The sequence below is a fragment of the Dermacentor albipictus genome, chromosome 1 (assembly GCF_038994185.2).
Source record: "Dermacentor albipictus isolate Rhodes 1998 colony chromosome 1, USDA_Dalb.pri_finalv2, whole genome shotgun sequence".
In the NCBI taxonomy this organism is placed as follows: domain Eukaryota; kingdom Metazoa; phylum Arthropoda; class Arachnida; order Ixodida; family Ixodidae; genus Dermacentor; species Dermacentor albipictus.
In genome coordinates, this window is record NC_091821.1 from 235,236,815 (window position 1) to 235,251,168 (window position 14,354).

Consider the following 14,354-nt stretch of genomic DNA (forward strand, 5'->3'; position numbering starts at 1 on the left):
ATGCGAGGATTAACTAGCAAACAGAAACCCGCGAGTGGTGGGCGAAAGGAAAGCGCTAGCGGCCGGCACCCATGCAGTGGGAGAACCGAGAGAAGTCTTCAAAGGAGATGGGGGTATGAGGGATAAAAAAAAAGAAAAAAGACAGAGGTAAGGGTGCGCGAGAGATGGGTAAGGGGTGGGCAGCGTGGCGAAAACTGATGTGAGGTAGGGCAGCTGTTCCAACGTTTCCTTTCGAGGTGACCTAAAACCTTCCCGTTCTTGAAGCCTTACCTGTAGGTGTTTAGGGTATCGAAGATACAAGGCACATACAAAAAATATAATAAGTATAAATACTCATTCCCACCTCCTGTTCGCATTATACAGATATGACATGTCTGAAAGGTATTGGAAGATACATGTATTTTCGATACTGTCTAGCCCTACGAACAGCTTTATAAATTTGACCGCAGTGTTGTTCTGATGATTTTTGTGGGCATCTTGTGATGCTTATGAACAAAATATAAGCATTCATCCCCTGTTGTTTAACGGGCAGAAACAGAGTGGGCGGGCAAAGTTTCGTTGACAAGTGACACCAGGCATTCATTGCAGTGCCGTGTTTGGAAAATAATACTGTCAGAAGATCCAAAGTTGAGATTGGGGCCGACAGGTCACACTGTAGGATAAAAGTTGAATGAACCGGATTAAAATGCCCCAGACAGGCCGCCGACGTCTCTATAGGTGGACAAAAATAGGTCACCTATGTAACCGTCAGCCAGTCTATGTCTGAGGCATTTTACCCTTGCTCTTCCAAGATTTATCTCACACTATCTTAAGATGGTATACGTTAGTATAGTCTGCCGAACTATTGGTGTTAGACACCATAAGATACATTTAATTGAACTCTACCGTATTTAGTAACCGAATTAGGCTAGGAGAAATACGTGAAATAATATTAAAGCTATAGAAGCTTTGACGGAGGCGATGGGGCAATGATGCCAGTTGGTCGAGCCACAATAATGCAGGGCAGCAGCCTTCGTCTTCTGTATATAGTTGATGCAAGGTTGATTACTCGTTAAAACTTCAGTCACATGACCGCATGCATGGTGCTCGCTAAATTTGTTTTTTTTTATGTGTTCAAGAGAGCCACAAATTGTAGTGGAAAGTTGGTTTGAAGGTTCATTGCAGTTAGCCTGGGAATTACATTTCGCTCCATGAAACCTTGATGCGGCAGTAACCATTCAAAAACTTTTCACAACGCTTAATAAGCTCCTTTCGTGCAATTAAGGGCTTCTTGTTATACATGCATGGTACGCCATGCAGTACGTCTCGTAGCCCAACATCGCACTCGTAATCTGATTTTTTTTTACTGCGCAATAATATACGACGTCTACTCGCTTGGTATAAGCATATCCATTACCTTGGATATGGTAGGACGTCCAGCCATCGCGTATGATGATCTTCTTCGTGCCGTCCTTGGCGTGATGCACGTAGATGCCGAATGTCCCTTTCCACACGTCTTGCCTCGTCTTGTTCTTGACGCGGAGCTTCTCCTCCACGATGGAGCTGAGGCTGGACACCCTGTCCACCATGATGGTAACCTCTTCGTCGAGGTTGGACCAGCCGTCGTCGAGCGCCCTGGGCTCCTCGTCGCGCTGCGCCACGACGCCGTCGGACGGGAACAGGAGGCAGAGGCTGCACGGCTCGTCGGCCGCGCCCGCAGGGCGGCCGGTGCCCGGGTAGAGCGCGCACAGTCGCTCGGCGGCGCCCTTCAGGTCGTCGTCGGTGGCCGCCGTCAGCGCGCCCTCCGGGTACAGCGTGCAGAAGGTGCACGGCTCGCCACTGTTCTCCGTCATCTCCTCCACCTGGGTGACGTCGTCGCTGCCCGAGAAGGCGAATTGGCACTGCTGCTCGGTGTCCGTGAGCAGGTCGGTGGCCTCTTCCACGTACAGCGGCTCCTCGCGCACGGAGCTCGGCTTGTCGAGCACCGGGGACGTCTCCCACGCGCTTCGCGAGAAGCTGATCTTGTTCGGCGGCGACTCGGGTCTCTCGAGGGACGCCACCTCCGGCTGCTGCAGCTTGGCGGCGGCCGCGGCTCCCGCGCAGCAGCACGGGCAGTTGTCGCCCGTGGGAGACACCACTGAGGCGGCGCCGCTGGGCTTGGCCCGCCGCGTCCGGTGCCAAGGCAGCCGGCCGGCCTGGCCCCGCGACGCTGCCGAGGCGGGCTTGGCCCAAAGCTCGGGCGAATCCACCAGGATGGTGGTGCCCGGTTCGGCGGGTTCTCGGCTCCGACAGACCAGCGCGCCCATCGTGCTGAGAGGTGGCGGCGCGTGCCCTGTGCAGAGCAGAGTGCACTCGTATTTAACGATGCTGAGCGACAAGAAGCCGCTAGCGCCGCACAAACTGTTAACGTGAGGCACCCGTTGCTCTGGCGAAATGCACAATAATGAATGTCGAAAGCAGGTACTGGCCATGCTCATGAGATCAAACTGGCGGCTTGAGTGCTTTTTTTCACTGTATAATGAATTACACCTGGAGACAAAGGAGACTACCTGTGGAATTGCGCAAATTTCTTTCTTCAGTATCATCCATGTGATAACTGTCTTTGACATATACTGGGTGTTTCAGTGAATACTTTCAAAAATGTTTAAAAGTTGCCTGTGGCAGACAGTACAATTCTAGTCAATGAGCTGGTCTACTCAAAGATGTGGACATTACTTGCACAAAAAACTGAAATGCATAATCGACTAATTAACAAAAATTCACTAATTAAGTTTTAACTAATTTCATTATGGCACGCATTGAAATTAACAAATGCTAGTCGGAACAAAGGCGGATCCACTTGGAACGAACTCTCAGGACGACATCAGTTTTGAGATATTATTTCTCGAACATTGCAGAGAAATGCATTGGCGCTCCTGTTACTTTTATGGTTAAACGACGTCTTCGTAAGACAGTAAGTGAAACGACAGTGAAGTTTTTGCTCAAGTTGGACGCCGAGTATGTCGTAGATGGTGTCATTCATACAATTCTTCTCACTCGCTAGAATTTGTAAGTTGTAAAACGTCGCTATTACCGACGTGTACGGTTTCCTCAAGCAATTTGTCGGAAGCCAGAGCTGTGTTCGACTGCGCCGAAGTGCGATATGTCCATTTAGGTCACCGAGGCTATGGCTCTGGTTTTTGCCTGGCGGTAGCTTTGACAGTGCAGGTCATGCTTCAATATTCGCCCTCTCCGGTGCGTTCGTGGGCTCAGAGTTCGACTCAGCCGCATGTGGCCTACAGGTAGAGGTAGAGCTGTCGTCAGCTCTGGCGTATCCCTTCACACAAGCATCGGCGTTTTTTTGAAGTTCGAAAGTACGGAAGAGCGTGTGGCAAAGTAATGCCTTGCCTTGAACAATGGAATTTGTGGCTTTACACGCAAAACCTTTCTCCTCTCGGCAACACTAGGACACAAAAACAACGCCATAATCTAATAACGATAAAAAGATGTGTAGCCATTGGTAACACTCACTAAATGTGTTAAATAGAGGCCTTTCTCACGGCTCAACACTCCTCGAGTCTACTTAGTGCATCCCACGCTCTTACTCGCCCCGTGTTAGTAAAGGCCAATGAATATGCCCGTAAGTAGCTCTGCACAAGAGAGACAATGTAGTGACTCACCAATAAAAAGATAGGGAGCCAAATTTACAAAGGGTTATTTGTAATAATTCTTCGTGATCGATCGGAGCATCGAGCAAATGATATCTTTGCCATAATTTCCGGCCCTTGCGTTTTCTTGAGAACGTCTCTAGAGCGTACACAAGCGTTTCGTGAATTCCCCTTTAGCTCGCTGGATAACGATGAGCAGGCGAATAATTTGTTTGTTAACCTTTGGCGTTGTTCGTTTTAGATGACCATCAAATCGAGTTTCAAACATAAAAAAGACCAAGTAAAGTATGGAATGCCAGAATGTTTAAGAATTTCAAATGATACTAATATAAGAAAATCCATCATGGGTGTTCAGTATGCAGGCTATATTAAACTAGAAGTTCATTTCTTTTAGCAGAAATACTTCGACCGCATATCTTCATGAATCTTGCTTGATGCATTCAGCTTCATTTAACTTAAGATGTGGTACACGGCAAAGAAAAAGAAGCTTGCATATTTTGAGTGCTCCGCAATTTTCCTGCGCCTCGTGTTAATAAGTTCAGGACCTTTAAAAGTAGCTAACATGTGTGAGACGCATTAAACGTAGGTAACGGCTGCTTCTGATAGTCTTGCTCCGCATTCATATAATTTCGCCTAATGAGACGATCGGCGCAATCATGCCGATTGTCTCGTTATTACACGGTTTGCTATTATGAATGGCTGCGTCTCGAACGTCAGTCACTAAGAAAATACCTAAGAGAAGTTTTGCAACTAAAGGCCTATGTTTTGCGACATTTTTTGTAGACCTGAGCCCTTATTCGCAAGAAGAACTTACGCTCAAATTATTCATAAGAGAAGATGCAAGCCAATCGCGGTGTCCAACATATCACTAGAGAATGCAGCCAACCAATGGCCAACAAGACTTACGAAATAGAACTTTTGTGAATTCGACCCAATTTGTCCACGATATGTCGATGGCCGGAACCATGTTCGCCACCAGCTGCACTATGGGTCGTGCATGCTTGTCAAATTGAAGAAAGTCGATGCCACGCATACAGCAAAACTCGCTCTTCCCCTTCTTTTCTGTGCCGTGAAAATGACAGCCTTTTCATCACTATTGAGGCGCCGGCTAAAGGGATACGGGTTCGAGATTTGAAAGTTGGCCCAAATATTCGCAAAAGCTGAAGTAGCATGACTGCGACGGGGACAACGGTAAATGATTGTCAGCGTTATCATAAACATTGTCAGCATCAAAGTGGTTATCAGTTTCCAAGCAGACAGCCGGATCGGTTTTCTCAGGTAAAGCAAAGCCGAGCTCCAGTCAAAGTTCAGGATGTTGCGCAAAAAAAAAAGAAAAGAAAAAGTAAAGAATGCTACTGACCGACGAGAACAAGTTTCCCTTGTGTGCCAGAGCAATACCTGCACCCTCTGTATAGCTTTCCAGTGGCGCGAACAGAAATGCGGCATTTATCACTTCCAGATTTTATTATTTATTTATTTCGCACTCAGCGGCCAGAAAACCTCCGGACAGACTTCGCTGGCGCGTGACATTCCGGTCTGCACGCTAGGCGGCTGTGCAGGTATAGGGTTGCGCCAGACAGGGGCAGCATGGCTCCCTTTAGCGGCATTTGCTTTTCCCGCCGTTGGGGGGCTTGGGACTCAGATGGAGCCCTGGATTTACGTGTTCGGGGAAATCGCCCCAGGCTGAGGATGCATCTCCTTCGCCTTAATGGTGTTTCGGGAAGTGCGCGAGCTTTCTTGCATTTTGGTCCAGCTTAAAAGAGCGGTGCTCGCAGCCACAAACCGACCCCACGACCTCGTGATCCAAAGCGGAGCGGCCCATTTACTTCGACCATCACATTAGTCATCACATCCTCGTTGGCGATGCCACTTACGCGGGGGAACGATATCAGTTGCGGATCCCACAGGCAACAGAAAGATAAAAGTAAGGACACGTTAACCAGAGGGCATATCGGTTGGCTACCGCGTACTCGGGAAGGAAAAAAAAAAGAGATGAGGATGAGAGACGAGAAAGAAAAAAGGGAAAGCCGGAAATATTAAGAAGATATGCCATTTCATTGCCTTCCACCAGCCGTTCCCGTGTGGGTTAAACTTGTTTGTTTGAAATTCGATGCGCTAGTACTTATGCTTGTCGTTCTCCACATTGCCGGAGTTTCGAAAGTGCGGCTGGGGCTGCTAAAAGGCATTTAGCTTTAGAAAAACGGCGACTTAGGTGAAAGGAAGCCATTGCTTATTCACCCATAGCCAACACGTTCGAAGGCAGTTAACTGCATACGATATATATATATATATATATTTGCTTCCCATGCCAAGCGTACTTTAGCGGTGCTTGTGATTACGTGATTTAACTAAAAATTTGTCTCTTCTTAGTCAGGGATGTGTCACTCTGTCCTTTATTTCGTCGTTTTCCAGCTCCGGTTTCCCAGGCATATAGAACACTGGCTGTTGAAGAGATGCGCAGCGAAAGTCATAATTGCTCGCCACCCACAAAATATGTTCTTATTCACAAGCAAACTAACTGAGGCTGCTACGCCATGGTCCACAGCATTGCATTCAAGCAGCAGAAGCAGCAGCCGTGGATGAAGGAACGTCGAATGCCGGGCTCCATGCGCGAGATAGTTTGGCACGTGCGGCGGCTTGCGGGTCGCGATTTGCTGAGTAAGCAAGCCGCGTATGGACTTAGCTCGCGAAGGATGCAACGCGCAGCGAATGATTGATGTCGAAAAATGAGTGCGCTTGGTATGCACAAACCAGCTGTAAAGCGCAATGCATATACGTATTTGCACAATTCTACCGCGCGCCCGATTGTAAACGTGCAGTTATGTTACCACCCAACTATATATATAAATATATATATAAAATAACTTGGTGCCGATTCGACCGCGTACATCAAGTAACGAAACCTGAGGCGAACCGTACCACGTTGAAACAATTTTATGGAACATACAAAGCCACACCGAGACGCACACAGTTGAATCCTTTTCGCTGTCTACCGAGCATAAAAAGTCGTCTTCAGTTCCATTTAATGCATCAGAAGTGCCACACGTACAGCAAACTGCAAAATGGCGACCGAAAACCATGGAAGGCACAAAAACAAAACTACCATTTGATGACAATGTGGCTAACTACCTTTGCATAGAGCTTTTGCTTTCTTTACTACAAATCCGTTTCGCTTTTGATATTGAGCAGAATTAGTTATGATTCTAACTCGCATGCAAGTTCGAACGCACTTTGTATCGAAGAAAGATGCGCATTAGAATCATGCAAATACGGTACATGTATACATGACTTGTAGCTTTCTTAGAAATACGGAACTTGGTCGGTGAAACGTTGCCTCAACGCAATGGCAATCTCCTCTGTCGAAGCATTAAACCTGTAATGCCGATAAGTGCATTTTTACTCTTGTGCTCTCGTTTTTATTATTATATTTATGTGTACGTGTGTGTTTCGTGAACTGTATAAATACACATGCAGTCTGCGACAGTAAATTAGTGCACTGGACAAAAGCCTTATAACTTATTAGCTTTGTGTACTTGCAAGTGTATAAAATCAATTTTTATGGCGCTAAGGGAGGGCTACAAGCTTCGAATGAGAGCTACCTATTTCAAAACAGCGAACGGTACCTATTTTGCTGCCTAATTAGTGCACTGAACCATTTATACAAAAATTACCAGTCCGGTTATGTGGCGACTGCTAAATGAATTCTTTCTCCTATTTGTCCTATTTATAACCGCTCTCGGTTATAAAAATGCAACTGCTTCACGCTGCATAAGATGTTCAGTGCAGTTTAGGCTCTAAGCTTACAGCGAGTCGCCCCTCGATGACCTGAGCGCACAACATGTTCACAAAGGTTGTGTTTTCTGTTTCTTTCCTTTATTGCCGACATTATTTAAGGAAACATATTAAATCAAATCATTTTATTTCACAGAAAGAAAATATTCTACGTGAAAGCGCTGGTCCAATCATAACAGCACAGCAAGCTCCCGTCACCTTCTAAACTATGTATGCGCCATTACTGCAAACCAGTTCAATCAGTGAGGAAATTTTCAAGAAACGAGCAGCAATGCATGCCTATTTCACATCAGCGGACAAATTTGTTCGTGTTTGCCGCCGCACAGCTAAGCAAAAACTTTGGCAACCAACCAGCCAACCGGACGTTATTCTGCTTAACCTCCCTAACTTCTGCTTTTCTCTTTACCTCCTTGGCAACCGCGCGCTCCTTGTTCTCTTTCCCATCCATTCCAGCAGTTACTATCTCGGCCAGTTGTTTGCAAATTCCTTCTCTTCGCTATTTATTCCGATCCATACTGGAGCTTTTTCTACTTTGAACGCAGTGTAGTTCTTCGCCCACGTCTCCCGACTTCTGTGAGAATATGTAACGGAAGAACTGCAAAGACGTTTACGTAACCAGTGCTACACACGTTTGTATACCCGCCGCCAGCTGCTCCATACGATTCGCCAGACTGGTATAATAACAAGGTGCCCAGAAACGTATTAAAAAGAGCGCACGTTCTGCGTCCACTTACGTCGATCCTCCCATGAAGCACTTTATTTGCGTTTTTTTTTTGCTTCCTTGTTGATCCAACTCTTTGCTACAGGTATCTGGTCTGCTATAATGCGCGATAAGCAGTGCTCTTGTCTATTTTTGCGCAGGTGTCTTGCATTTACTGATTTCAACAATCGGCACATATCAATCGCGATGATGAAAGGTAGCCATATAAACAACGGTCGGTTATTGTGAACCACGTGAAGTTTGCAGTCACAGATACAGAATGACCATTCGGCCTGAACAGTGGCGTGACCCCTTTTTGCGTAAGTGTATCGCGCGTAGAAGAGGCAGTGTAGCACCACTAAAAAATTGAGCGAATAAAAGGCAAAATTTTAAAGCCTGAGACCGGTGACGAAGCACGCATGTAAGAGTGACGAAATTGAGTTTCCAATTGTACACGTCCCGTCGCATGTAAATGAAATCCACAAGACTAGAAAGATAGGCAAGTGAATATTACGACACGTTAATGATTTTGCGTATATTAGAATAACTTACATTACAGGGGGAGGGGGGGGGAAGAAGGGGAAAAAATGGACGGCAGAACATAGAGTCTGTCCGCGTCAAGGCCGCAGTGTGGCAGAAAGAAAATTCCTTTAAAACGGGAACCTGATTATGGATAAACGAAGTCAAGACTGCCGCGCAGATGAAATCTAATTTCGGCGCCTGTACCACACTCGTGCAGCGACCATCGGCCGTAGACACTGGTCAGGGAAACAATGTTCGCGGAAAGCGTGCGGCCACTGTTACCCTTCCTATAATAACTTTTCCTTCCTCTGCGAAAGAGGCTATTTCCTCTGTTTTCTTTCGCCCCCGAAAGCAGGCAATTATGCTGGCAAAAAAAAAAAAATACTGGCGCGCTTCGCGTTTGAGGCGCCACCAACGCAACGGAATGAAGGAAGGTCAGCGCGCGTAAAATAGGGAAGAAACCATATTGTCGTCAGTCTTCCTTCCATCGCGCCACATGATAATAGTAGTTAAGGTGGCCAGATGCAGTATTCATCAGTACCCGTTTGTACTTGAGGAGATGACAAACTACAGTTGCTCGATTTCACACCGTATAGACCGCGAGATCGAGCGGCCCGCCGAAAAAGCAAACGACATATAGTCTTCCCAGATTGACGGAGAAAATATTATAAAACATGATTTCAGCCGCGCGAAAATTCAGAAAAGTACAAATCAGGGTAAAGAAAGAAGAGACAGAAAAACAGGTGCTACAGTCACAACTGTTTATTCAGATACAAGCCATTCTATGCTAATAACGAGGTCGTGGGATCAAATCCCAGACGAGGCGGCCGCATTTCGATGGAAGGCGAAATGCAAAAACGCCCATGTACCGTGAACTGGGTAACCGTCAAAGAACCTCGGGTGGTCAAATTTATTCCAGCGTCCTACACCACGGCTTGCCTCATAATCATATCGTGGTTGTGGCACGTAAAGCACCAGAAATTATTTTTTTGAAACCATGCTACATATATACAGTGCAAACGCGTCATAGCGAGGGGCGACGAAGCGCAGAAGACGCCATCAGCGGCAAGAAGTTATCCATCACATTTCGGCATCATATTAAGAAATCGAGGTTTGTCTAGTACAATCCTGACCATCGATTCGAATGCGAAAAGTTTCTGTTCCCGCGCACTTTTATCTTTGCTTTTGCCGAGGAGCCCCACATCTGAAAACCACAGTTCACAAGGGCAAGATCGGCAACACGCTGAAAGAAGCGCACTCAAATCCGTCTCCAAAACTGTTCGCATGACCCCTCGTTCGATCGTTGACGCGGCGGCCAGTCTTCCGGAAGTAGATTGTACTACAGCTTAGTGGCATTTGTTATACCAATCCTGCAGAATACTGCATGCACTTATATAGAGGTTGACGTGCTTCACTGCGCACCCTTGCACAACGCATCCCGTGATTTGGTGATAGGGACGGGTGAGTTTGTTCGGGGAGGGGGGAGGGGAAGTACACCTATCCCATACCTATTCGCCGCATTATTAAGGTTGTGGCTAACCTCGTACGTATGTATGGCACAATTTGTGCTCTATTTCGAGCAATGCGCTCGACTTCTTCGCCTGTATTGGGTTTCTTGCTCCCTTTAGTCGTCTCTTTCATTTGTATTTCCTTTTCTGAGTTTTTCGCTTCAAAAATATTGTCTTACAGTGTACATCAACTCGCCCAAGATGAAGTGACCTTGAAGAAACCATTCTTTGTCTATAATCTGTGACACTGTGTCTTTTTGAGGCACTTCTTCTCAAGGAATGGCCCCGAAGGAACGCTGACAGCATGCGTCTGAAGACAGAGCCGCAACGCCAAGCAGCCCTTCCGGTCCGTCACCCCCTCTATACAAGCGCTATTTTCGAGCCTCAAGAAAATTCATCTCGGCTCCCGCGTCGCAGCTGCGGGCGCTCCCCATTTTTCTACGCTGGGCAGCGTGCCACGGCGGCCGCCCGTGTTGCGTGTCAAAGACAAACACGATTACGTTGCGGCAATCATTGCCGCCATTCGCCGACGCAGTCCAGTTTCAGTTGCCGACATAGCGCGGAATTGAGCGCGAGCGCCAGCTATAGGCCGAAACATTTCTCCTCCCTGCCCTCTTCACTCAGCTCGCGGCACCCCCGGCAATACGCTGGGGGTGCCGAGTTGCGCGCCTCGGCACAGAGCCGAGGACCCGGGAGCGTAGAGTGCGCGGCTCTCGGTAATAAGCGGCTGATGGAAATGCGGGCCCACTCGGGAACCGGCCAGCCTTCGCCGCTCGCGCTAACTTCCTGGCTGCGCGCGCGCATTTAGTCGGGAGTGTATAGGAGGACCGCTGGCTCACCGGCGCGTCCACTTATGGGAGGCGTCTGGGGCCGTGCCCCAAAAAACAAAGCCCACTGCGAAAGTTTATATCCTTACCCGATGGAGAAAGGGGAAGAAACAACCGCCGCGGCCTTCCCGCCCTCACGGGCGAGTAAGTGGAACGCGGCTAACCGATGCGCGCGAGCGCGCCAGGACGAATTATTAAGCTGACTCTGCCCAGTGCCCGAAACGCGGGCGCGGGGTGAGGAAGTGGCGAAGGGCAGCGGAGACAACTGACCCCGCCTGACGACTATGTAGTCAGCTTGAGGCTGAAAAGCCAAGAGAGCGGAACTTTCGCCGTTGCTCAGCTCTCTGTTGAGCTGAAATCGAACACTAATGAAGCCGTGCCTCCTTTGCAGAAATACTATAGGACCATAGCCCTAAACTTTCGAGATATGGGTCTTTCAGATATGCCAGGAAAAAAAAAAGGTATTTCATTTAACGGCTTCCTCAAAGAGTCGTTTTATAGCAGTCGGTGATGACCCTAACTGGAACGCCAATGCATTACTCAGAAGGTTTTGGGGAAGCACATCTCAGAAGTGGTGCAATAAAGTCTGAGTATTCCTAATCCGACACGACTTGAATACTGACCGGCTTCAATTTTGCAATTGCAACAAGTGCCCGCAATCAAATAAATAAATTTAAATAATTGCTAGTGAATCTTTTCAATTAGCTATTAGGACACCGCGATTTGCATCGTGCAACTAATGTCCGCCTTTTTAGGTAGTCCACCTTTACAGGTTGAATGGCATATGCCCAGGACAGGACATGTAATGAGGAGGGAAGATAACCGACGGTCATTAAGGGTTACGGACTGGATTCCAAGGGAAGGGAAGCGTAGCAGGGGACGGCAGAAAGTTAGGTGGGCGGATGAGATTAAGAAATTTGCAGGGACGGCGTGGCCACAATTAGTACATGACCGGGGTTGTTGGAGAAATATGGGAGAGGCCTTTGCCCTGCAGTGGGCGTAACCAGGCTGATGATGATGATGATGATGATGATGATGATATGCCCCTTGATATTTAAAAAAAATGTTCGATCAAAAAAGAAAGAAGAAAAGAAGACGCCCGGCATCGTAGAGGAAAGAAAAAATGTCGAAAGCACAGCGTATACGAAGCTACCGGTGCTACGCGCACTCTTCAAACATCGCAGGTCGCTTTGAAGATGAGGCCCGCGCGGGCGCGCACTTCAGCCACGTGGCAGATCGCTTTCAAGACACACAAGCGCTGGCAACGCGTTCCTGCGGCGTCCTCCAAAGTGTCGACTATGCAGCGTCCGCGATTCGCGTGGCCAACTACGTAGACGCCGCGGTTGTCTTTACCTCTGCGGAGCGGCGGTCGAGGAAGACATCAAGGCACCGTAGCAGCCGCCGGAGAAGAACGCTCCTCTTTCCTCGCCTCACCCCCCTGCCTCGCGAGCCACACGAGAGGGCACGCATCATGGCCGCGTTCCTGGCTGGCGTACGCGAGATTGAAGCGCGTTCGCCGGCTCAACCTCACTCGCTTTCCACTCATACGGAACCTCACGGCTACGCCGACGGCGACGGCAGAAATGCGCCTGGAGTGTCCATATAATTGCTATCGCAATAATAACTGTAGAATAGGAGAGATCCTTGCGCAATACTATTGAAGGCAAACGAGTTGGCCCAACACGTCATCGTCACGTCCGAGCGCTCCAGGTTGGTTTTAGTGTTCCCGCTCTGCAGGCAGAGCCACGGTAGAGCAACCGAACAAGTGCGCATCGATTAAAAATTGTGTTCGTATCATCCGCTACTGCTGCTACCTCGCTGATTAAAACTAGCTTCGCGTCATTTAGGTTCCAGCATTGATTTGTGTGTTTCGTCTTCTCGCTCGTGCGCGGAGAAAGTGATCGCGACCTCAGTCACCCTACTAAGGTTACAGAATACGCAAAATGACAGGAATCCCGCAGAGTGCTGACGCCTAACGATAGACTAGCTGCGTCAGTGGTAAGGCAGTTTCGCAACATAGATTTTAGGTTCACGGGTGGAAGAGAAGAACGCAGTTTTATATAGGACGTTGATGACAGCTGTCGTGTGTGCTTTCCGTGGACGATACATAAGCGAGCAACTCTTATACACGCTCGTGTTTCTTTTTCGCTCTTTTTCTATTGAGGCCAGGGTACAGCAGTATGGCACCTCTTCTCTGATCCAGAATAAAGTAGGAACCGTATTTAGAACTGCTCCCGAATTTGCTCTGCCATTTAATACTGGCTTATTGTGTCACAAGCTGCACCACCAGTTCTGGTGTCGCTAGATTATCACGGGATGTCAACAAGGTCGTTCTTCATTTTTACATGACCTCCAGGCACTGAATGAAAGAGCACACTGGATAACCAACCTGTAATGCTTTTCAGGTATAGTGCATGTACACGAGAAAACCAAATACATACCGTGACATCGAAACTGCAACAGACCAATAAAATGTCGAGTTTCGGTATTACGTTAGTGCTGAACGCCGCACACGGCGAATTTATGCGCGTTCAAATCATAACCACAGTGTTCATGAAGTAAGGAAGATGGTTGGAGCTGTTGTACATGTACACATTCGCACACTAGGCCCGCCCCAGATCGTCGTCTTCTTCAGTCAGGCGAATGGTGGCGCAACAAGCAACAGGGCTCCCGTACGCTAAAGCAACGTCTTGTCGCAAGGCCGCGAGGAGCTGGTAGAGAAGTATAACTTGAGCCGGGAAACATGAACAGTTCAACAGGTGCTGGACCAAGGGTGAATTGGGCCTGTAGTGGTGCGGTCTCGTAATTCGCGTCATTAACTTGGCGTAAGGTTTGGTTGCGTTCCTTATGACGCGATAGAAGTTTCAGGGAGAGGCCGATCGACACTGAGACATGGAGACCAAAGGTGAACCAATAAGCCTGGAGGGAAGATGGCGCTTCGGTGCGTGCGGTCACAGCGCACCTTTTGTAATTCCTGCAAGGTGGATTGATAATGTCCGGCGATCTGGTGAGCCGCGTGTGACCGATCCATGGTATCATGAGTACATTCGGGTGGCGCGGAAGGCAGGATGGTGTCAAATGACAAGGTAAGGTGGCGACCAGGCAAAATGAAAGAAGGTGAATACGCCGCAGTGTTATGTCGTGATTAATTAGTATATATGTAAGGGTTGCATGGGCCAGCGTGATCCCAGTCTCTGATTACTGGAGCTATACATTGCATGATCGCGCAATTGAGCCGCTCAGTGAGGCCATTCATTTGCGTGTGATAAGTGGTGGACAGCTTGTGCTCTGTAGAGCTAGATCGAAGAAGGTGATCGAAATTCTTGACAGAAAAGAGCATTCGTGGTCCGCAGCTGGCGTGGTGCGCAGTGGAGGAAGA

General features: G+C 48.1%; 1 protein-coding gene across 4 annotated transcripts in view; it reads right to left on the reverse strand.

Annotated features, from left to right (window-relative positions):
• The window catches only part of Pde1c (Phosphodiesterase 1c), an 879,030-nt gene that overhangs the window by 773,275 nt on the left and 91,401 nt on the right, over positions 1 to 14,354 (reverse strand). For all 4 annotated transcript variants that reach the window (XM_070531076.1, XM_070531078.1, XM_070531077.1 and 1 more), the window contains exon 2: positions 1,397 to 2,311. In XM_070531076.1, coding sequence (XP_070387177.1) covers positions 1,397 to 2,285 — 889 coding nt within the window. In that variant the 5' untranslated portion in view covers positions 2,286 to 2,311. The remainder of the gene's footprint in view (positions 1 to 1,396; positions 2,312 to 14,354) is intronic.